General features: G+C 41.3%; 1 protein-coding gene across 4 annotated transcripts in view; it reads left to right on the top strand.

The window, feature by feature from the left end:
* The window catches only part of spock3 (SPARC (osteonectin), cwcv and kazal like domains proteoglycan 3), a 518,883-nt gene extending 496,120 nt beyond the window's left edge, over positions 1 to 22,763 (top strand). For all 4 annotated transcript variants that reach the window (XM_063046338.1, XM_063046336.1, XM_063046337.1 and 1 more), the window contains 3 exons: positions 11,270 to 11,332; positions 12,539 to 12,676; positions 22,036 to 22,763. In XM_063046338.1, the coding sequence (XP_062902408.1) occupies positions 11,270 to 11,332; positions 12,539 to 12,676; positions 22,036 to 22,199 (365 nt within the window). In that variant the 3' untranslated portion in view covers positions 22,200 to 22,763. The remainder of the gene's footprint in view (positions 1 to 11,269; positions 11,333 to 12,538; positions 12,677 to 22,035) is intronic.
* The last annotated feature ends 2,401 nt before the right edge of the window (positions 22,764 to 25,164 follow it).

The raw sequence follows: 25,164 nt of genomic DNA, 5'->3' as shown, positions 1-25,164 counted from the left end.
GGCAAAAGTTTCACAACACTAGACACTGCCAAGGATGCCATGCAAAGGTGAGTGGACAGAAGCTGACTCCGCCTTCATGGAGGTTACTAACATCTACTTAGCTCAGGTACATGAAAGCTTTCCGGCATCACAGAGTAAACTGGATGAAATTTAAGCTGAGTTGAAAGAGGATTAAAACTACAGCAAGGTCATGCAATACTGTGAGCTTGGATGGCCAACTGTTCCAAAAGGAGCTCATGAACTCAGACCTTACTGGCTTGAAAGAGACACACTCACCGCTCTTGATGGTTTGCAGCTAAAGGGTTCCAGACCTATCATTCCTGCTTCTATGCGCACCAAAATCATCAGTCAAATCCAACAAGGACATCAAGGCATCGAAAGATGTCACCTACGAATAATGCAATCTGTATGGTGGCCTGATCTAAGCACACAGCTAGGAGATTATGTGAAGTTTGCAGAAAACTGTCCAAAAACCATGGTGAACCTCTCTGTCCCACAAAATACCCCGATTTTCCATGGCTAATTGCAGGCAAGAATACTTTCGAGCTGAAAAGAGATGAAGCCTTCTCACTGTGGATCACTACTCACAGAATATTGAGCTGTCCAGACTGTCCTCGACACTGTCAGCAACAGTTATACAGCACCTGAAAGCTGTACTTGCTCACCGTGGAATACCAGAGATACTTGTGTCAGACAACTGTCCACAATTCAGCTGCTCACAATTCAGAGCCTTTACCAGGGACTGTGAGTTCAAACAGCTGACCAGCAGTCCAGCATACCCATAGGCAAAAGGAAAAGCAGAAACGCAGTGCAAACTGTTAAGAGTCTCCTACCTAAGGTGAAAGACCCCTACAAAGCACTGCTAGCTTATCGCTCCACACCTCTTGCGAATGGCTGCAGTCCATCAGAGCTGTTGGTGGGCCAGAGACTGAGAGAACAAGCCTGCCCATTTTTTCTTCCCTTCTCCAGTCTCACTTACCGGACTCAGACAAAACAAGAAGTTTTGAGTCAACACAGCATGAGAAAATGAAGAGCATGCATGATCTCAGACATAGAGCAGAATTTTTGTTGTGCTCAGGAGTGGTGAAGCTGTTTGGGTTTCAGACCAATTCACCAAAGGAACAATAGTCTGGCAGCATGCACCATGATAGTTCGTGATCAGAACATCACAAGGTGAACTCAGGCGGAAGAGGCATGTGCACTTGTGCCTTCAGAATCCGTGAAATGTAGCTAAAGTAATAGAGTGTCCTGACCCTTCAGATGAGAATCACTTACCTCAGGTGGATGCATCTGCTCAAGAATCTCCCATCTGCTCCAACACTTCCAGGAAACTATACCAGATTGGGTCATTTATCTGGCCCACCACAGATGTATACTCCATCACCTAATTGCTTATGGCAAGTGACTAAAGAGGCAAAACAATACTCTCACTCTGCCAGAGTGTTCAGGTAGTCTACCCTGACCTCCATTAGGGAACTATTTTCTGAAATATATGAAAATATTTCAGAAAATGAGACTACTCTTTAAAAAAAAGAGGGAAACAAAGAGTGAGAGACCATTGAAAACAAAGAGAAAGACAGTTACAATGTGGTAATTCTTTTTGCTGGTTATATAAGGAGCATAAGTTGCGTACTATGAGTAAAGTGAATTGAATGGCTCAGCTTCAGTGACTACAATTATAATGCAGTTCTCTTATAAACCAGTGTTTTTTACAGGAAGGGGAGATGTTGTAATAGTTAATAGTGTTATTCCCAGGCCACTCAGTTAGCCACTCATACATGGGAGGAGTTCATATATTGTACAAACAGGATTATCAATTAAGTTCAGTTATGTACCCTACATGCTGGTGTCCTGGTGTGCTCTGAACTATCCCTCAGTAATGAACACAACAAAGTGCAGTTCCCGATTTCACCAAGCTAACCTAGTTCACAATAGCTGCATCACAATGGGACCCCTCTCCCTAGACCATAAAGCCATAAGACATAGGAGTAGAATTAGGGTATTCAGCCCATCCAGTCTGCTCTGCTCCACCATGCCATCATGACTGATTTATTGTCTCTGATAGCCCATTTCTCCTGCCTATTTTCCTTTGACCTTTGACACCCTTACTAATCAAAAACCCTATCAACCTCTGCTTTAAATATACCCAGTGACTTGGCCTCCACAGCTGTCTGTAACAATGAATTCCATAGATTCACCACCATCTGGCTCAGGAAATTTCTCCTCATCTCTATTCTAAAAGGATGTCCTTCTATTCTGAAGCTCTGCCCTCTGCTCCTAGACATCCCCACTATGGGCCGAAGGGGTTAGTTTCGACACCCCCACTATGGGCCGAAGAGGTTAGTTTAGACACCCCCACTATGGGCCGAAGGGATTAGTTTAGACACCCCCACTATGGGCCGAAGGGGTTAGTTTCGACACCCCCACTATGGGCCGAAGGGGTTAGTTTCAAAGTTCAAAGTAAATTTATTATCAATATACATATATGTCACCATATACAACCCTAAGATTCATTTTCTTATGGGCATACTCAATAAATCCATAACAGAATCAATGAAAGACTGCACCAACTTGGGCATTCAAATACTGTGTAAATGCAAAATGAAAGGCATAATAATGATAGATAGATAGATAGATAAGCAAGCAGCAAGTATCAAGAACATGAGGTGAAGAGTCCTAGAAAGTCAGTCCATAGGCTGTGGCAACATTTCAATTATGGGGCAGGTGATGTTGAGTGAAGTTATCCCCTTTGGTTGAGGTGTAATAACTGTTCTGAAACTGGATGCTCTGAGTTGTGAGGCTCTTGTACCTTCTTCATGATGGGAGCAGCCAGAAGAGAGCACATCCAGGGTGGTGGAGAACCCTGACAATGGACGCTGCTTTCCTGTGACAGCGCTCCGTGTAGATGTGCTCGATGGTGGGGAGGGCTTTACCCATGATGGACTGGGCTGTATTCACTACTTTTAGTAGGATTGTCCATTCAAGGGCTCTGGTGCTTCCATACCAGGCTGTGACGGAACCACTCAATATATTCTCCACCACACATCTATAGTAGTTTGTCAACATTTTAGATGTCATACTGAATCTTCGCAAACTCACAAGGAAGTAGAGATGCTGCTGTGCTTTCTTCCTAATTGCACTTATGTGCTGGGCCCTTGACAGTTCCGAAATCTGACCCCTGCTGAACACCACTAGTCACCAGCAGCTAACTAGAAAAGGCCTCTTTTATTCCCACTCTTCACCTCCTGCCAGTCAGTTAATCTTCTATCCACACTAGTATCTTTCCTGTAATACTTGTTTAGCAGTTGATGTGAGGCACCTTGTCAAAAGCCTTCTGAAAGTCCAAGTAAATTCTAAAAAAAACCTCCTTTGTTAATATGCCAACCTTCAATTGTCTACCTGTCACTGCGCCTAATTCTGAAGTCTGCAATTTCCCATTCATTCTCGGTTTACCACATACCATCTCCCATCATCTCTGATCTCCTGCAATGAACACCTGAAATGGGTTCTAATTGGTCTAAATTCCAGACTTAAATGAATTATCAAAGCTTAATTTATGTCCATTCACCTAGCTGATCCAAAGACTTGAAGAACTCCATAGAAGAAGGTTGAATTAGCAGTAAACATGTAATGAATGTTGAATTAGCCCAATGCTGCAATTGAAGGTCCTAGAGAAGAAGAGCTGTCAAGCGGAGTACCCTACTATCTGCAAAGAAAAGGAGAATAACATGAAGATTTTATAAATAGAAGGCAGGAAATCAGTAATGAATGTTCAATTGGAATTAATGGCCATTAAGCTGCGATGAATCTGAATTACAGTGTGCTGTCTCTTGAAATCAGTCACATAAGTAAAAAAGTGCTCTAATTTGAATTGATTGCCAATTCTGAGGGAGCACTTTATTGGGCCTGTGCCCAGGCAAACTAAATTGCTTGGCACAGTGAGCGTCAGAAAATCAGCTGGGTTTGAGTGCATGCCTGTTCGGAACATTCTTCACTTTCCTTTCATTTAATTCTATGAATGGAAAATCAGACATGTTTCTTAAAGAGCTCTACTTTCTTAGCCACAGAATTATGCCATGTTCAGTACACCTGGATACTCAAAAGCTGCTTGAGTATATGTAATATGATATCATGTATCTCACATCTGCTATATCACCTCAATCTAGCCCCTATTCCTTGCTATATCAAAATGGATTCCTTAGTTTGAACAAATCCCATTTAATAGCCAAATCTCACAGCAGAAAAATGTTGCACTTACATACACCCCTAATCTCTACATGTAAATGTCTAACCTCGTAACAACAATTTAAAAGTCATTTATTGAGACAAAACAAAAGTTATCTCTATTACCGAACTGAAGTATAATGAATGCCTACTAGTAAAAGCACAGGCCAAGAAATTATACCAAAAGTTAGCACAACCACAGAGCTGATTTCTGGATTTGGGTCTGAGTGTTAATCGCAGCTTCTGAAAAATTAATTAACTAGCTGATGAAATGAATCTAAAATTCATGTGCATCATTGAAAGCAGTAAAGCTTTTACTAGATTATTGTTCATGAGAACATTCAAAATGCATATTTCAAATCTATTTTCCTTGGAGATTTTGTTGGCAGGTACAATGGAGAACTATGATTTATTGGCTATCTTTCAAAATGTACCCCATTGTGTATCTATAGGAAACAGAAATTCCTTTCTGTATTCCTATAAATAATGTATACAGAACATCAAACGTAGAACTATACAGCAACAGAGCACGATATTGTGCTCATTTAATTAAAGAAGTAATTAAAAACCTCATAAGCTAGCTAATTCCGTCTAAGATCCATATTATGTCCATATGTCCATATCCCTCCATTCTCTGTAGATTCATGTGCCTGTTTAAGAGTCTCTTAAATGCATCTGTCATATTTGCCTCCACTACCATGATGCCTTCCATGCACCCTCTCTCTTAAAACAAAACAACTTGCTCTGCTCTAGCTATGCTCCTCATATTCTTATAAAGATCTATCAAGTCTCCCCTCAGCTTCTGTGCTCCAGAGAAATAGATCAAGTTTATTCAAACTCTTCTCGTAGCACATCCGCCTCTAATCCAGACAGCATCTTGATAAACCTCTTCAGCAACCTCTCCAAAGCCTCCACCTCCTTCCTGTAATGGGAAACCAGAACTGAATGCAATATTTAATGTTATGGTTGTTATTTGTTTCTTGTTAAGCCTTTGCGTGCTGATTTTAAATTGGAAAACATTATCGCTAGAAATGAGCAATGCCATCTGTCATTTACTTGCCTCTTCAAGTTGTAAGTTCTCTGATGTGATCCTATATTTATCTTTCACATTGGCTTTGTTCAACTGGAGCACATCGTGTTCTTTTGAAGTAACATAATATTACTTGAAAGATTTTTCATTTGATCTCTCATTGAAGTATCTGCAGAAACAAAAAAAAATGGTTTATAGTACATACAGTGAAGCTCTGCTTGAGCAAAGTCCTTAATAAGAACAGCATAAAAACATCTCAAGGAAGTTTTATCCCTAAGGATGCCAGTGAATAAATTATAATCTTGGCCTAGTAAGTAGTTCAACAGTGATAACAAAATCTACCACATTTTTGTAACCCATCTGCCTCATCAATCTCCTTTAGGGGAGGAAATCTGCCTTCCTTATCAAATCTGGCCTATACCATTGTGTTTGGTGGATTCTTAAATACTCTCTGAAATGGCCTCTCGGCAATTCATTTGTTTTATTATGTGCAAATACTTTATTCAAATGGAGAAAAAATTAACCAGACAGGCCACTAGCGTGATTACAGGATCCAAAACTTGGACATGGTAAAATTATTACCAGCCCAGTAGGTTCACCAGTGTCTGCTCACCCACATCTGGGAATTAATGAGTAGTTTGAAGAGTTAACCCCAGACTTGTGAAGAAACAGCCTGACCTATCTGTGCCAAATTCATCCATCACTATCCCTGGGTACATTGTCCTATTGGCAGGATATGCCCACAAGAGGCAGCACAATGGTATACAGACTGCAGGATTCAAAATTGTTTAATGGCAGTCCAGTACCCAAGTATAAAGTGGAACAAAATTTTTGTTACTCCAGATCTGACGCAGCACAAAAAACACAATAATAATAAAAAAGCAATAAATATTAGCTGATATAAATGGATTGATTTTATGTCCATAAGATGATGTTAGGCACAGGAGTATTTGTACATAAGGTGACTCTGTCAGGAAATGATAAAGTAGTGGTGGTTGGGAGTGTGGTGGGGTGGGTTAGTGGGTAGAGGTGTTGATCAGCCTAACTGCTTGGGGAAAATAACAGTTTTTAGACCGGTGGTCCTGGTGTGGATGCTACATAACCTCCTCCCTACTGGGAGCGGGACAAACAGCCCATCAGCAGGCCGGGTGGGATCCTTTATGATGTTACTGGTCCTTTTCTAGCACCTTTCTGTATATATGTCCTTGATGTTGGGTCAGCTGGTGTTGGTAATGCGTTTAGCAGCTTTGACTACACATTGTAGAAGTATTCTCGCCTGCCACAGTTGAAAACCATCTCCTTTGTCTTGTTGACATTGAAGAAGAGGTTATTTGCCTGGCATCAGGCCTCGAGCTCTTCCACTTCCTCTCTGCGGTTTGTTTCATCGTTGATGGTGATGAGCCCCTCCACTGTCGTGGCATCGGCGAACTTGACTATGTGATTACTGGTGTTTTTGGCCATGCAACCATGTGTGAGCAGAGTGTACAGCAGTGGGCTTAGCACACAGCCCTGGGGGGCAAGTATGTTGAGAATGATGGGGAGGGAGGAGCAGTTGTACATCCTGACTAACTGAGGTCTGCTGATTAGGAAATCCAACATCCCATTGCATAGTGGTGTAATTAGGCCGAGGAGTAGAAGTTTATCAGAGTCATCAATATTGCCTGAAGTTTTGCGGCATAAGGTCAAATGTAGGCAAGGAAACATCCTCTTGACCATCGCCTACTATCTTTACTCAGCCGATGAAGATACTCTTCTTCATTTGAACAACATTTCGAAGAAACGCAGAATGTAGCAAGAAAATTGGATGCTGACCGGACAAGGGCTTAACTGCACATCATTCATCCTGAGCAACCTGCCGATAAAGAAACCAGTCTTTTATGTGTGATATTTAAAAAGTGACTGAAAGCAATGGAAATTGCAAAGGCAGTAAGACCACATAACATCCCAGTTGCAATATGAGGGGTGATTGATAGGTTTGTGGCCTAAGGTAGAAGGAGTCAATTTTAGAAAACCTAGCACATTTATTTTTCAAGCAACCCACATAAGAGTTGCTGGTGAACGCAGCAGGCCAGGCAGCATCTCTAGGAAGAGGTGCAGTCGACATTTCAGGCTGAGACCCTTCGTCAGGACTAACTGAAGGAAGAGTGAGTAAGGGATTTGAAAGTTGGAGGGGGAGATTGAACATGATAGGAGAAGACAGGAGGGGGAGGGATGGAGCCGAGAGCTGGACTGGTGATAGGCAAAAGGGATATGAGAGGATCATGCGACAGGAGGTCCGGGAAGAAAGACAAGTGGGAGGGGAACCCAGAGGATGGGCAAGGGGTATTTTCAGAGGGACAGAGGGAGAAAAAGAGTGAGAGAAAGAATGTGTGTATAAAAATAAGTAACAGATGGGGTACGAGGGGGAGGTGGGGCATTAGGGGAAGTTAGAGAAGTCAATGTTTATGCCATCAGGTTGGAGGCTACCCAGACGGAATATAAGGTGTTGTTCCTCCAACCTGAGTGTGGCTTCATCTTTACAGTAGAGGAGGCCATGGATAGACATGTCAGAATGAGAATGGGATGTGGAATTAAAATGTGTGGCCACTGGGAGATCCTGCTTTCTCTGGTGGACAGAGCGTAGGTGTTCAGCAAAGCAGTCTCCCAGTCTGCGTCGGGTCTGGCCAATATATAAAAGGCCACATCGGGAGCACCGGACGCAGTATATCACCCCAGCCGACTCACAGGTGAAGTGATGCCTCACCTGGAAGGACTGTTTGGGGCCCTGAATGGTGGTAAGGGAGGAAGTGTAAGGGCATGTGTAGCACTTGTTCCGCTTACACGGATAAGTGCCAGGAGGGAGATCAGTGGGGAGGGATGGGGGGGGACGAATGGACAAGGGAGTCGCATAGGGAGCAATCCCTGCGGAATGCAGAGAGAGCGGGGGAGGGAAAGATGTGCTTAGTGTGGGACCCCGTTGGAGGTGGCGGAAGTTACGGAGAATAATATGTTGGACCCGGAGGCGGGTAGGGTGGTAGGTGAGGACCAGGGGAACCCTATTCCGAGTGGGGTGGTGGGAGGATGGAGTGAGAGCAGATGTACGTGAAATGGGGGAGATGCGTTTAAGAGCAGAGTTGATAGTGGAGGAAGGGAAGCCCCTTTCTTTAAAAAAGGAAGACATCTCCCTCGTCCTAGAATGAAAAGCCTCATCCTGAGAGCAGATGCGGCGGAGTCAGAGGAATTGCGAGAAGGGGATGGCATTTTTGCAAGAGACAGGGTGAGAAGAGGAATAGTCCAGATAGCTGTGAGAGTCAGTAGGCTTATAGTAGACATCAATGGATAAGCTGTCTCCAGAGACAGAGACAGAAAGATCTAGAAAGGGGAGGGAGGTGTCGGAAATGGACCAGGTAAACTTGAAGGCAGGGTGAAAGTTGGAGGCAAAGTTAATAAAGTCAGCGAGCTCTGCATGCGTGCAGGAAGCAGCGCCAATGCAGTCGTCGATGTAGCGAAGGAAAAGTGGGGGACAGATACCAGAATAGGCACGGAACATAGATTGTTCCACAAAGCCAACAAAAAGGCAGGCATAGCTAGGACCCATACGGGTGCCCATAGCTATACCTTCAGTGTGGAGGAAGTGGGAGGAGCCAAAGGAGAAATTATTAAGAGTAAGTACTAATCCCGCTAGACGGAGCAGAGTGGTGGTAGAGGGGAACTGATTAGGTCTGGAATCCAAAAAGAAGCGTAGAGCTTTGAGACCTTCCTGATGGGGGATGGAAGTATATAGGGACTGGACATCCATGGTGAAGATAAAGTGGTGGGGACCAGGGAACTTAAAATCATCGAAAAGTTTAAGAGCGTGAGAAGTGTCATGAACATAGGTAGGAAGGGATTGAACAAGGGGGGATAAAACCGTGTCGAGGTATGCAGAAACAAGTTCGGTGGGGCAGGAGCAAGCTGAGATAATAGGTCTGCCAGGACAGGCAGGTTTGTGGATCTTGGGTAGGAGGTAGAAACGGGAAGTGCGAGGTGTGGAAACTATAAGGTCAGTAGCAGTGGATGGGAGATCCCCTGAGCGGATAAAGTCGGTGATGGTGTGGGAGACAATGGCCTGGTGCTCCTTAGTGGGGTCACGATCGAGGGGTAAATAAGAGGAGTTATCCGCAAGTTGTCGCTGTGCCTCGGCAAGGTAGAGGTCAGTACGCCAGACTACAACAGCACCCCTCTTATCGGCGGGTTTAATAATAAGGTTAGGATTAGTGCGGAGGGAGTGGAGAGCAGAGCATTCCGAAGGAGTGAGGTTGGAATGGGGACAAGGTACAGTGAAGTCGAGACGGTTGATGTCCCGTCAGCAGTTAGCGATAAAGAGATCCAGAGCAGGCAGAAGACCAGAGCGGGGTGTCCATGAAGAAGAGGAGGGTTGAAGACGGGAGAAGGGGTCATCGATGGGGGTGGAAGAGTCCTTGCCGAAGAAGTAGGCTTGGAGACGGAGACTGCGGAAGAAAAGTTCCGCATCATGGCGAATGCGGAACTCGCTGAGGTGTGGGCAAAGGGGGACAAACGTGAGTCCCTTACTGAGAACAGAGCGTTCTGCCTCCGACAGTTGAAGGTCGGAGGGGATTGTAAAGACCCGGCATGGATGAGAGCTGGGATCAGAGGGGGGAGGGGGGAGGCTGGGGTGTCAATGGAGAGGGGAGGGTTGGGATGAGAGGAAGATGGAGCCTCTGAGGGCCCAGGAGCTGACGGTGGGATCTGAAGGAGATGGGATTGCAGAGTGGTGGTGGGGTAAGGGGAGACGGGAGTCACAATAGCAGCACATAAAGACTCGGCCTGGAGTTCAAGGCTGGAATCTTGAGAGCTCGGATCAGAGGCGGGAGGGGGGAGGCTGGGGGTGTCAGTGGAGAGGGGATGGTTGGGGTGAGAGGAAGATGGAGCCTCTGAGGGCTCAGGAGCTGACGGTGGGATCTGAGGGAGACGGGGTTGCAGAGTGGTGGTGGGGGAAGAGGAGACGGGAGTCACAATAGCAGCACATAAAGACCCGGCCTGGAGTTCAAGGCTGGAGTCAATTTATTTTTCCTACATTTACACACTTAGTCCAGCGGTTGTGGAGCATACGGATCACTTCTTTGTAGAAGTCGGCATCTTGGACTCCAGAAAGGGTCCACAGCAGGGGTGATTGATAAGTTTGTGGCCTAAAGTAGTAGGAGATGAGTTACTAATTTCAAACTTTCTGCATAATCACTCAAAGAGTTGAACTGCACTTGCACGTAACGAGAGCTGTATAACTCGTCGCCCTCTACCTTAGGCCATGAACTTATCAATCACCCCTTGTACTGCAGGTCTGCGTTCAGGAACAAGCTGCACCTCTGCCCAGGCGTTTCAAGTACTGTTACAATGCCAACAACTACTCAATAGTATTACCCAGGTATGCCTTGTTCAGAAAAACCAGATCAAGTCCAATCCAGCTAATTATCACACTATCAGTTTAGTCTTAGGACAGAACAAAAAGCATGGCAAAGTAATGATAGGTATAGTGGACAATTCTTTCCATCAATGATTTACTCACTAGTGATCAGCAAGGAAATGGTGAGCTAAACGCTATGTCTGTTGGATCCTCAGGGTTCTCCGCCAGTCAAAAATGACGAGCAGTCTCAATTCCGAGATTTCAGTTTTAAAGTACAAATACTAAGCAAGCCAAATAAAGAGCTAAGAAACGTTGCTAAGAGGTGTATAGATAAAAGAATAAAGGTAGTTCTTCTGAAAAATATATCACTTTTATGGATAAGATAAAGAAATTCCTTCGATAGTGGTCAATTAGTTAATAAGCTACATAATTAAAACAGTATGTGGGTAATGTGCTAATACATAACCAATGAAAAATGGGAAAGGTAATAAACCATTAGTTTAGCTGCCATACTGCTTTCTGCAGTGAGTGTGAAGAGTAGATGAGTTTGTTAAAAAGTACAAATCTTATAAAAATATTATTTAATAAAAACAGTGGTTTCCAACAAGGCTTATAACATGTTGAACTCGTTGCAGATCCTCCCTGCCTGATGCAGCTGACCAGTACTCAAAGGCAGCTAAGTGGAAAGAAGCCACTTGGTAAGCTCAATTATTGTTTCAAACTGGCATTAAAATGGAAATACCATGAAAAAGTAAATCAGCATCATAAGATAATTTGAAAACCATTTGAAGGTATTCTTAAGTTTATTTTTCAGTGTGCTCTGAACTATATGCTGATCAAATAAAGCTCTCTGCTGTACATTTAAATAGAGATATGCATTTAATCTAAATACTAAGCAAGTACTCTTCAGTTCATGGTAATATTTGGAACAAATATAATATTGATTTATTTGTGCTCATTGTTGCCATTGTAATACATTGGATCTGCGATAGCAGTCTCTTTGGAAATATTTTAATAATTGAGTTTTATAACTGGCAATAATATAGGTCAAAATTCCAATCTATTTAACTTTTCCTGACGGAATAATAACCATAATTCCAGGGTTTATGCCTGTTAACTTCTGGTCTGTCTAAATATCTTTCCATAAATAGAATAACCAAACTGCTTGCAGTACTGAGGTCCCGCAAGTGCAGCTACGGTATGACTTCCCTTCTATTGCATTCCAATTGACTGAATAATGGCCAACATTTTATCAACTTTCCCTATTACCTTCACTATTTTTATCCAATTTCATTTGAAGTTTAATCAAAAGCTCACGTCTGTCTTTGTTTCTACTCTTTCAAATTACTTTTTGATGTTCAGTTTCCAATTACAATTTGTGGGAACAGAAATCTGATGCAACCTGGACATGAATTGTTTATTTTAAATTGTTTTTTATTCAGCTAGGGCAATCTGTCATAAGCCTATGCCATCCGTTTTTAACTGAGTTGGAAAATGAAAATGCTGCTCAAAATGCTGTATGCTAAACTGATTGAGATGTATAAGACATTCTTGTTGATATCATGATTAATCGTATGGCCTTAAGTCAGCTAAGGCTGTGCCACCAGGAGTCTCAGTAATTGCCAAGGGATCGTTCTATTTTGTCTCTGTAGATGACAGTATGTTACTTCCAGGGATAAACCTGCTCCATAACTATATAACTAGTAGTACTTGTGGAAGCCACTAGATAAGCTACTTAAATATTCTACCAGTGATTTGTGTTTAAACAAATGTTAAGAATGACTGGAAGAGTTTATCACTGCTGTTTTTAGACAATAGACAAATAGGGAACTGTCAAAGGATAGGGTTGTCTCAGAGATTTAGATGTTTCAACATATATGATGACTTGAATTTGGTTCCTACAGGTATTTTTCTTCCCACTTGTGATGAAGATGGATATTATAAAGCCACTCAGTGCCATGGCAGTGTGGGTCAATGCTGGTGTGTTGACCGATACGGGAATGAACTGGGAGGATCTAGATCAAATGGACATTCTGATTGTGGTATGTTTTACATTTCCTTATAGCATAGCCATTTGTTATATGAAGTGTTGAGTTGTATGCCAGTTCAGAAAGCAATCCCTTTGTTCCCTCATTCGGGCAGCTGAGGGGTTGATCGACAGGACGTACATCTAAGCTGCAAGGCACAAGTAACTGATTACCCATTAAAAGGAGGAAAGGGAATAGACAGCCAGGGTGTACTCCTCAACAACAGGTTTAGATGCATTGGGATGTGGGGCGTGGGGGGTGACCTAGCAAAGGATAACCACAGTGGTCAGATCTCTGGCACGGAGTCTGGCTCTGTGCCTCAGAAGGGAATGGGGGGAAAAGAAGCAAACTGTGGTGATAGGGGATTCATTGGTTAGGAAAACAGACAGGGATGTGTTGTGGACTAAAACGTGATTCCTAGGTGGTTTGTTACCAACCAGGTGCCAGGGTCAGGGACATCTCAGATTGAGTCCAAAGCATTCCTATGTGGGAGTGTGAGCAGTCGGAGGTCGTGGTCCACATCAGTAGCAATGACAAGGGTAGTAAGAGTGATGGTGGCCTGCAAAGTGAATTCAGGGAGATTGTGCTAAGTTAAAGGGCAGGACATCCAGGGTTGTGATTTCAGGACTGTTACTCATGCCCCGTGCTAGTGAAGCCAGAAGTAGGAAGATCTTTCAGTTTAATACATGGCTAAGATGTTGGTGTAGCAGAGAAGGCTTCAGATTTTCAGATCGTTGGACAATCTTCCAGAGGAAGGTGGGACCTGTACAGAAGGGATGATTTGCACCTGGATGGGCTGGGAGGGTGGATGTTAAACTAGAGTTGCAGGGGGGTGGGAACGAGAGCAGCAGGGCAAATAGTGGAGTGGTTGTAGGGAAAAGTGTTAAGCCTGTACACAAAGTCAGGAATTGAATGGATGAGCGTGGTGGGACTAATATTCTGAATTGTGTATTTCAATGCAAGGAATATTGTAGGAATGGCAGATGAGCTTCTGGCATGGATCAGCACATGGAATTATTGCATTGTAGCCATTAGTGATATTTGATTGCAGGAGGGGTAGGACTTAGCAGTTCAATATTCCAGGGTTCTGTTGTTTTATATGTGATAAAGTGGGAGGGATTAAAGGGTGAGTGGTGGCATCACTAATCAGGAGAAATGTCACTGCAGTGCTCAGTCAGCACAGACTGGAGAACTAATCTACTGAGGCTTTATGGGTGGAACTGAGGAATAAGAAAGGGATGACCACATTAATGTGGCTACATTGTAGACCAGCCAACTGTCCATAGGATTTAGAGAAGCAAATTTGTAGAGAGATCACAGACTGTTGCAGGAAACAGTGATGGGTGATTTTCACATTCCACATATTGACTGGGACTCCCATATAGTAAAAGGGCTGGATGGGATAAAGATGGTCTGTTATGTGCAGGAAAATGCCCTTAATTGGCACATAGAGGCCCTAGCTAGAGAGAGTGTTATTCTAGATCTTCTATTAGGAAATGAGACTGATTACTGCTATCTTTGGACTACCTAAAATTTCTAGTAATCTTTCCCCTTCAGCCCGTAGAATGATTGCATTTCTTACTTTAATGGCGAAAAGATGTATTTTACAACATTGGAAACAGCTTAATGCTCCAACTACCTTTTTTTGGTTTTCTCAGACGATTTTATGTTTGAATTTGGAGAAAATTAGAAGTAACCTTTATGATTCTTCATTTAAATTTGAACAGATTTGGGGACCTTTTATTCGATATTTTCATTTAATGTAATATTTACCCTTCTTGTTTTTTTTTCACTGTTTTTAATGGAGGTCGGGATTGAGGACGTGATTTTAAGTTTAACTCTGTTTGGTTTCAAGTTAGCCCATTGCTTTGCCTTGCTTTTAGTTAGCTGCACAGTGGGTTTTTTTTTGGGGTTTTTTTTTCTTTTTTTTCCATTGATATATATAAAATTTAGTATACTATTATGTTATCTTGGTTTCTTATGTTTAAATTACATTGTTTGTAGTAATTTCTTTTTGGTATTGATATCTTTTGGAATTTTATTATACTTTAACATTGTATTAATGTTTATATGGCTTACCTTTTTGTATACTTAATAAAAAGATTTAAAAAGAAAGGAAATGAGACTGGGCAGCTGACATAAAGGGAGCGCTTTTCATTTTGTGATCATCATGCCATTAGTTTCAAGATAATTATAGAGAAGGTCTTTGGGTTAGATTCTAAATTGGAGAAATGCTAGTTTTGATGGTATCAGAAAGGATCTGGCAAGTGTGGAGTGGAACAGGTTGTTTTCTGGCAAAGATGTAGTTGGGAAGTGGGTGGCCTTCAGAAGTGAAATTTTGAGAGTACAGAGTTTTTATGTTCCTATCCGAATTAAAGAGAGGGATAACAGGTTTAGGGAACTTTGGTTTTGAAGAGCTATTGAGCCCTTGGTTAAGAAAAGGAAGGAGGTATATAACAGGTATAGACAGGAAGGAGTAAAAGAGGTGCTTTAAGAATATAAGAAATAAAAATAACACAAGAAAGAAATCAGAAAGGCTAAAAGAAGGCGTGGGGTTGCTCTAGCAGACAGTGTAATGGAGAATCCCAATGGATTCTACAGATATAATAAGAGCAAAAGGATAGCAAAGGATGATCTTGGTGCTGTGGAAGATCAGAGTGGTTATCTATGCATGGAGCCAAAAGAGATGAGGAGATCGTAAATGGTCTTTTTGCATCTGTCAGCACACACAAAATGCTGGTGGAGCGCAGCAGGCCAGGCAGCATCTATAGGAAGAGGCCTGAAATGTCGACTGTACCTCTTCCTATAGATGCTACCTGGCCCGCTGCATTCCACCAGCATTTTGTGTGTGTTGCTTGAATGTCCAGCATCTGCAGATTTCCTCGTGTTTGTGTTTTTGCAACTGTATTTACTTGTGAGGTGGACATTGAGTCTATAGAAGTGAGGCAAATCAGCAGTAAGGTCGTGGACTTTGTACAGATTATAGAGGAGAAAGTGTTTGCTGTTTTGAGGCAAATTATTTTGAATAAATCCCTGGGCCTTGACAATGTATTCCCTCCAGGAGAATGCAGAAATTGCGGGGGCCTGAGCAGAGATGTTTGAAATGTCCTTAGCTATGGATGAGATGCCAGAGAATTAGAGGATAGCTAATGTTGCTTGGTTATTTTAGAAAGGTTCTAAGATTAAGTCAGGAAATTATAGGCTGACATCAGGAGCGGGTATATTATTGGAAGGTATTCTAAAAAATGGGATATATAAATATTTGGATACTGATTAGGGATAGTTCATATGTCTTTCTGCATGGTATGTCATGTCTAACCAATCTTATAGTTTTTCGAGGAAGTTATCCGGAAATTAACTTGAAGGCAAAACTGTGGCCGTTGTCTACATGGACTTTTGAAAAGACTTTGACAAGGACTTTTGGGACGTTAGTCGAGGTAGTAAATTGGATTAGACCTTGGCTTTGTGGGAGAAGTGGTTGTAGCTGGTTGCCTCTCAGACTGGAGGCCTGTTACTAATAGTGTGCCGCAGGGTATGGTGTTGAGACGATATTGTTTATCAACAATCTATATGGTAATGGGGTAAACTGGATCAGCAGATTTGTGGATAACAGCAAGATTGGGAGTCTAGTGGACAGCGAGGAAGACTATCAAAGTTTCCAGCAGAATCTGCATCAGCTGGAAAAATGGCAAATGGAATTTAATGCAGACAAGTGTGAGGTGCTGCATTTTAGGAGGACAAAGCAGCGTAGGACTAAACATGGTGAGTGGTAGGACACTAAAGTGTACATAGAATAGAGGGATCTGGGAATACCGATCCATAATTCCCTAAATGTGGTATCACAGGTAGATAGAGTTGTAGAGAATGGTTTTGGCACATTGGTCTTCATAAATCAAAGTATTGAGTACAGGAGTTGGGGTGTTGAAGTTGTATAAGATGTATAATTTGAAGTACTGTGGGCTGCTTTGATCACTTACCTACAGGATAGATGCCAATAAGATTGAAAGAGTGCACAGAAGATTTACAAAGATGTTGCCAAGAGTTGAGGACTTGAGTTATAGGGAAAGGTTGGATAGTTTATGACTTTAGTCCCTAGAGTGTAGAAGAATGAGGGGAGATTTGGTAGAGGTATACAAAATTATGTGAGGTATATTTAGGGTAAATGCAAGCTGGCTTTCCCCACTGAGGTTGGGTAAGTCTAGGAATAGACATCATTGTGAAGGGTGAAAGGGGAACATGTGAGGGAACTCCTTCACTCAGAGGGTGGTGAGAGTGGAGCGAGCTGCCAGCAGAATTTGTGGATGTGGGTTTGATTTCAATATTTAAGAGAAATTGGATAGGTACATGGATGGGAGGGGCATGGAGGACTATAGTCCTGGTGCAAGTCGGTGGGACTAGGTAGATTTGGCACGGGCTGGATGAGGCAACAGGCCGGGTTCTGTATTGTAGTGTTCTATGGCTCCATGACACTAATTCTCTCTGCAACCTGTACCCTTCACAACGTAGCTGTACACCTAGGGGCAAATTTTACGAAATGGAGGGGAAGTTCATCACCCAGAGGAAACCTGTGCAATCACACGGAAAATGTTCAAACCCCATGCTTTTTTAAGGATTGAAGTTATGTGCTGGCGCTATAAGTTAGCAACTCTATTAACTGAACCTCTGTGACATCCCACAGCAAATCCTCTGACTCATTAACATGTCCCTCCTCTCCCCCATATTCCTTGATGCCATTTTGTATCACAACATCTGTCCATTTTCTTAAATATATGCAGTGACATGGCCTCACAGCATTCTGTGGAAGGTTGATCACTTCTGATTGATGAGGTATGTTATCATCAAAAGTTCTACATTACTTGCCCTGTAGCCCAATAATGTGATCCCTTTCATCAGCATAGGCAATTCTCTACATCTCTGGCTGCCCAAATCTGCTCGCTCAAAATCCATCACTGTAATTATTATATTTATAATAATACTTCAAAAATGTGATTTATATATTAAAAACTTATAAATCACATATATGCTTTATTTACATTTTGCCTAAATTTGCATGTAAGGGCCAAATTATTGTTCCATTTTGGATAAAGCAAAAACTCTCAGAACAGCAGTTCTAAATGTTTGTAATCATTTCTAAATATTTCTAGTCACTAATAGCAAGTTTTATTTATTGAATTCCTATCTAGTTTAATCTTTTTTGGTACTTTTAATAAATGTCCAAAGAATTGGCTAGCCAACGGATAGCCAATAAAAAACAATATATCGATTAGTGGTAATGAAATTTCTTTAAAGAATAATTCTATAGAAGTTGAATTGCCCAGTTTTTGGGATATAAAGATGTGTTTGTGTTTCACACTAAAGCCCAATCGATTCTCCACAAAGATATCACAAAATTAATTATGACAACACATCATGGTGTGTTATGCCATAAGATCTGTGAGATTGCCAGTGGCACCTCACCTAATTTTGCAAATCTTCCAACTTATTGCGGCGCAGCAGGCGAAGAGGGTGTCTGCCTTTAAAAGCACACTTCCTGTGAAAACCAGGTAGTAGTAACATGCATTTTGGCTGACAAGGAGAGCATGAAGACTGCAGTTGATCCTTCCCATGCAAGTCGTGGTGAACAAGATACATTCTCGATGAAGGGTTCTGTTCACCGCCACAGGGACTGAGAGGCAGCCTAGACTCATGATTTAACACGCTTCATAATTCTGTAGGCTTGGAGTTAGAGGAGAAAACTTACAGGGTAAATTATTCTTGGGCAATTCCTCAGAGTTAAGGTAGCCTGAGGTGATTGATGAGGCTGGGGTGCAATTTACAGAATCTTCTAAAATGGGAAAGGAGTGTCAGACTGCTGGACAGTTGTGAGGTGGTGAACCCATTCCATTGTTTATGCAGGTCTTCTGTGAGCTCTTGCTGCTTGGATTTAGGATTGTCAGTACCATCCTGATGTTCCTTCTCTCCTCTGAATGATGGAGCACGTGTGAGTAGGGATTTTGCATTTATCCAAGGAGGCTCTGGACATGGCCATAAATTTGTTTCTCCGTTCACCTGCTAATCCTTTTCCTTGACAGTGTGTCTGTTACAGCAGTCTGGTGCGACACAAACAACATGCCATGCCTATTTGAGCCAACTGAGCGTAATCGGTGCATTAGTGCTGGGGATGTTGACATCCTCCAAATCCATTGATTGATTCACGTCCTGTCAATTGAAGGGTTTTTTTTAATCGAGCACTGCTTGCATTCATTGACTTCAAGCACATTCTGGAAGTGGTCCAGTTCTCAGATGCACATGGGAGTTCAAGAATCAGCAGACCATGAGGTTTGTGCTGGCTCTGAGATCTTGATCTTTGAACACCCTTTTCCTTCACTGACCAAAGACCGAGATGAGACATCATCAGTATCCGCTTTCACTGAGAATGGCTCCAAGCACATGTGTTCATATTTTTAAGTATCACTGTGAATGATTGCTGTCGGAAGACAGGGCTGTATAGCAGGGGAAGTTTGTCTTGTGCATGTTGAGAATAAGGCCCATCCTCTTGTATGCTTTAGTGAGCAAGCTAACAATGGCTTGGAGTTTACCTACTACGTGACAACAACCTTAAGAGACATCTTCATGCTGCAGCTTGGCTACATGTATTCAGTTAACCTTGGTTCTTGTGTGCAGTCAGCAGAGGTTAATGACTTTCCTATTGGCTGTGAGCATTAGCTTCACTCTCTTCGGAAGTTTACTGCAGGTGCATTAGAGCATTGCAGTGAGAAAGATTTTAAAACGGTGTTAGAGATTGAACCAAATTGGTTTGACGTTGGTCCTCACTTTTTTATTGATTCTCTGTTTGCAAGATTACAGAAATATGCAGGAACTTAGAAAGTATCAATATTTGTGCTCTTTAAATGGCCAAATTGGACTGAAAAAAAATTGGCTTTGAGAACCAAAAACAGAAAACCCTGGTAAATGCTTGTTTCTTGGGCACATGGAACTTCTCAGTGTTACAACCACTGGTTTTCATATAAGTGGAAGTAAATTTCATATTGGAAACCAGAATTGCTAACAATTACAAAATCTGAAGATGTAATTGGTGGGGTGTGACTGTAACAGGGCCAAATTAGATCATGGAACAAGTGGCAGGTGGAATTTAATATATTCAAATGCATGATGATGCATTATGGCAGAAGTAGTGGAGAGAGTTGAAGAGACTTGATACCACAGTTCTTAGAAGTGTCTTTGTAGATGACAGGACATACTGAGAAGGTAGTTGCATAACACCCTGTGCGATCATGAGCTTCCTAAATGGAGGGATTGAGCACAAAGTACGATGGCTACTGCTGAACAATTATGAAGATCTCTTTAGCTACAGACAGTATTTTATTCAATTCTAGTCACCATAATGTCAGAGAGTGATGAAAGAGCTTTGAGAAGGTGTAGAGGAGATTTACTGGCATAGTTCCCAGGAATGAGGGATTTTAGCTACAACCTTCAGTTGAATAAAGTGAAATTGTCTTGGATTAGAGGAGGCTTAGAGAAAGCTTAATCAAGTTATACAAGGTGATGTCAGGCATAGATAAGTTAGACAGAGGAAAGCTATTATCTGATGATACCTCATAAGCAGACCCATTAACTGATGGTACAACAAGTGGAGGATACAGACTAGGTTTGGGGGAAATCAAAGACCAGAGGACACGACCTCAAAATTGAGAGTCGTCCATTTAGAACAGACATGAGGAGGAATTTCTTTAGCCAGAGAGTGTTGAATCTTTGGAATTTTTTGCCACAGGTGGCTGTGGAGGACATGTCATTGGAGACAGAGGTTGATAGATTCCTGATTAGACAGGGCATGGATGGATCTCGGGAGAAGGCAGGAGATTGGGACTGAGAGGAAATGGATCAGGCATTTTGAAATGGCAAAACAGAGTCAGTGGTCTTATTTGCCTGATTCTGTTTCTGATCTAATAATTTAGGCAAGAGATTTCAGACAAAGAGCGTTTCACACAGAAAATAAGAATGGCTTAGGACTTGCAGACAAAAGGAGTGATAGAATTAGAGATAATGATTTTAAGAAGAAATTGGACCTTTTGAAAGGAAGTGAAGTTGCAAGTAGATACCATAGAGTGAATGCAGAGGAGATTTATAAAGATGTTCCCTGGATCGGAGGGTGTACCTTATGAGAATAAGTTGAGTGTACTTGGTCTTTTTTCCTTGGAGCATCAAAGGATGAGAGGTGACCTGATAGAGGTGTAGAAGATGATGAGAGGCATTGATCGTGTGGATAGCCAGAGGCTTTTTCCCAGGGCTGAAATGGCTAACGCGAGGGGGCATAGTTTTAAGGTGCTTGGAACTAGGTACTAAGGGGATGTCAGGAGCAAGTTTTTCATACAGAGAGTGGTGGGTATGTGCAATGGACTGCCGGTGGCGGTGGTGGAAGCGGATACAACGGTCATTTAACAGCCTCTTAGATAGGTACATGGAGCTTAGAAAAGTAGAGATAGGGACATTCTAGGCAGTCTCTAGAGTAGGTTACATGGTCAGCACAACATTGTCGGCCAAAGGGCCTGTAATGTGCTGTAAAATTTCTATGTTCTATGTTACAAAAAATGAATAGGGTAATGGTACTGCTTGGATTGCTTTCAGCAAAGCTGGCATGGACTGTGTGGGCTGATTATGCTGTAAAGGTTCTATGGTACAAAGGCAGCCATTCCTGCCACAGAACTGTGGCTGTTTCACAGGGAATTGTTTAAATACTGACTCAGTTCCTAACTCCCAGAGGTCCCAAAGGGAATGCCAAATCCCATTTTACCTCAGAAATCATGATACCAATTATTTTGCTAGCATTGCAGCTTTCTTAAAAGTGCAAACATTAACACAGTATACTAGTGTGGAATTAATTTCCATAGAAACTTCCCTGGCAACCTTGCTTGGAGTGGTTGTCCTGAGTGGCTTCCCAGCTTCAGGGCTTCCAGAGGCAGCTGGGAAACCTTGCAACAGGTTGAAGTAAGTAGTACAGCTAACAGTACATCAGTACATAGAAAGCTGACAATGTTCTAAGAAGCTTAAAAGTGAAGCTTGCAGTCTTTAGTAGAACTTGCGGAAATAGTGCTGTTTTTGAACGGAAAAACAATCGCCTTGCTTGTGACTCAGTCACTTGGCTTGGCACTACATTGATGTATTTGATCACTGAGCAACAGTAAGTTGCCAATTGATCTATATTTAGGCTCTGTAAAACACAACAAATATCGCTACATTTAGATTACTGATATGATGACAATGAACCTAAGACACTAACACTAAGATTAGCTTTGCATTTTAACAAAGTAAACACAGAAATAAAAACATTGGAGCATATGTTTTCAAAATTATATTCTTGGTTTATTTTCTTGAAGGTGAACAAGAGAGTTCAGGTGACTTTGGCAGTGCTGACTTTCATGAATGGTCAGATGATGAAGATGATGAGGAAGATATCATTGATGAAGAAGTTGATGCTGTTGACAATGAAGATGATGAAGATGATGATGATGAATATGATGCAGGTGGTGACATATGGTAGTCTGGAAATGTCAAGAACTTTAATATTTTGCACGTTTCTATAGTCAGATTTCATGAGTTACTAGTCATATTAAAAAGATCAAAAATATTTCGGTCAGCGTGTATATTTTGTACAATTATACTCTCAAACAAGGACACTCCAGAAAGAAGTCAGCATCCCTTAAAAATTGTTGCAGTTCTTTACACTGTATCATTTTGGAAACAAAATTGTAATTCTTTTAAATGAGAAATATTACAATAAGCAAGAAATCTTTTTTTGTTCAAAGATCAGTTTCCTTTAAGCCATGTTTTGTCATTATGCTTAGTTTTAACGTGACGCAGTAAATTGAGGCGCACTAACCATGTCTGTCCCAGGCTGCTCATTAGTTCTGAAATTGCAAACATCGATGAGAGTTTGTTTCCAAAACTTTTGGCTGGCTAGGTAAAAATTAAAATAAACTTGTTGCATCAAATAGAAATTTGACTTTGGACAGCAGTTAATAAGCTTTTCCATATGAACAAGTGATATTTCTCAAGAGTTATTGTTGCAGCTAACAGCCAATAAAATGCTTTTTTAGACAGCAGTTGTTGATGTCAAAACATTCTTGCCTCCACCTGAATATTGCTAAAGAACATGGATGCCTTGACTACCTGAGAGATTTGTTTTTCTTAAAACAAAAATTAGTTATCTTTTTAAAAGTATATATGATTTCAACCACTAGTTCAAACTAAATAGAAGTCACATGGTGATGTGCCTTTCAAATTAAAAATAGAAATATTTTTTTTTGTGTATTAAAGATAGGAGTTCAGGTAATACTTAAGCACACCTGATCACAGCATTAGTACTTCAGCTGCAAACTTCGCATAAGTGAAAAATAATTTTAAATTAATTTTCAATAGTTATGGCAGTCATCATAAGGACTGTAAGTATATACAAGTAACGTGTAGCAGTAGCATTTAACAATTTTGCCTAGACTAAATTGCCCTGTATTTATGTTAGCATGTTAATTGATTGAATGGACATATTGAAATTCCACCGCCTTGATGCATACTGGAGTTAAGACTTTTAAGTCCTTTATCAATGAAGCTCAACATTGTTTGTAGTAACTAACATAACTTTACACTGTTGTGTGCTGTTTATTTAGAGCATAAGGTTGTTGGTCTTAAGTGTTTCTCCTAAAATCTGAGCTAAAGGAAAATTGTGAACACTGTAACTTATTCTAATTAATTTTCCTTTATAGACTGGATTTAAGTTACAAAATGAAAACGCTATGCTGCATTTTTTTTTACTGTTTCTGTATAGTTTACAATAATAAAGGACTCCTGTAACCAATTATGCTGATTAGAATATTTGACTTGGCATAATATTGATCTTTTGATTAAAAGAAAATGATTATTGCTTTGCTTATTTTTTGACATGGCAAAATCAAAAATATATATACTGTACATAGCAGTATCAGCAGCTCGTTACTGTTTTCTGTTTACTCATTGTCAAAAAATACAATCTGCTGCATATATTGTATACATGTAAATATTTCCACTCACTAGCTTACAAATGCTATTAGTATATCTGCTTCCACCACCATTTTAGTTGTGCTTTCCCAAGTATTCACCATTACTCAATCTTTCCATTTTAATTGCCAGTTATCTTATTACCATTAACTAATTGTTATCAATCAGTACATACTAAATTAATATTCATCCTTGAAAAATAGGAGTTTCAGATATGCTAGTATTTATTAGCAACCTGCCAATCATAGTACAGTCAGTGGCACAAAAGCATTCAGTTCTTTGAGTCTGTGTTGAATTCTGATAATACAATGCAATCAGTCCCCTCCCCCCACTTACCTCATAGTCCTGCAAATTGACTTTCTTTGAGTTCCTATTTATTTCCTATTGAAAGCCATGCTTTATTTTGTTTTTACTAGCAATGTGTTTTGGTTCATATCCACCCTCTATTTAAAAAAATTTTCACATATTCCTGATATGTTTTGCTTAAAAATCTAAACTTATGCTGCTAATCCTTGAACCGTCTGTTAGTGGAAATAGATTTCTGCTGTTTCTGATATCTTAAACACTTGTTTATCTTCATCAAATCTCCCTTATCCCAGACACTATTGAAGTCACCTTGCACCTTCTGCTAGACATTCACATCTTGGTTCATTTGTTATTGTCACCAAATATCAGAGTGGGGGAAGAAATGTGATCTAACTGAACTTGACCGTGGAATAATTATTTGTGCCAGACAGGGTGGTTCGAGTATCTCAGAAACTACTGATCTTCTGGGATTTTCACACACAACAGTGTCTAGAATATATAGAAAATGGTGCAAAAAAACATCCAGTGAGCAGCTGTTCTGTAAGCAAAAAGCCTTGTTAATGAGAGGGGTCAGACAATAGCCAGACTGGTTTAACGCTGACAGGAAGGCAACAGTAACTCAAATAACCATATGTTAGAGCAGTGGTGTACTGAAGAGCATCTCCGAAGGCACAAGACATCGAACCTTCAAGTGGATGAGCTACGGCAGCAGAAGACCACACCGGGTTCCTCTCCTGTGGCCAGTTTAGAAACATTGAAAACCTACAGCACAATACAGGCCCTTCGGCCCACCTCTGCTGAACATGTACTTAGTTTAGAAATTACCTAGTGTTACCCACAGCCCTCTGTTTTTCTAAGCTCCATGTACCTAGCCAGGAGTCTCTTAAAAGACTCTATCGTATCCACCTCCACCACCGTCGCTGGCAGCCCATTCCACGCACTCAGCACTCTCTGCATAAAAAAAAACTTATCCCTGATATCTCCTCTGTACCTACTTCCAAGCACCTTAAAACTCTGCCGTCTCATGCTAGCCATTTCAGCCCTGGGGAAAAAACCTCTGAATTTATTAAGTACTCCTGTAAGGTGGCCTCTGAGTGGATATTTAGCATTTTATTTTGTTTCAGACTCCCAGCATTTGCAATTTTCCTGATACTATGACAAATGATTCA

The sequence above is a fragment of the Mobula hypostoma genome, chromosome 4 (assembly GCF_963921235.1).
Source record: "Mobula hypostoma chromosome 4, sMobHyp1.1, whole genome shotgun sequence".
NCBI lineage: Eukaryota > Metazoa > Chordata > Chondrichthyes > Myliobatiformes > Myliobatidae > Mobula > Mobula hypostoma.
This window is presented reverse-complemented; position numbering and strand designations above follow the sequence as displayed.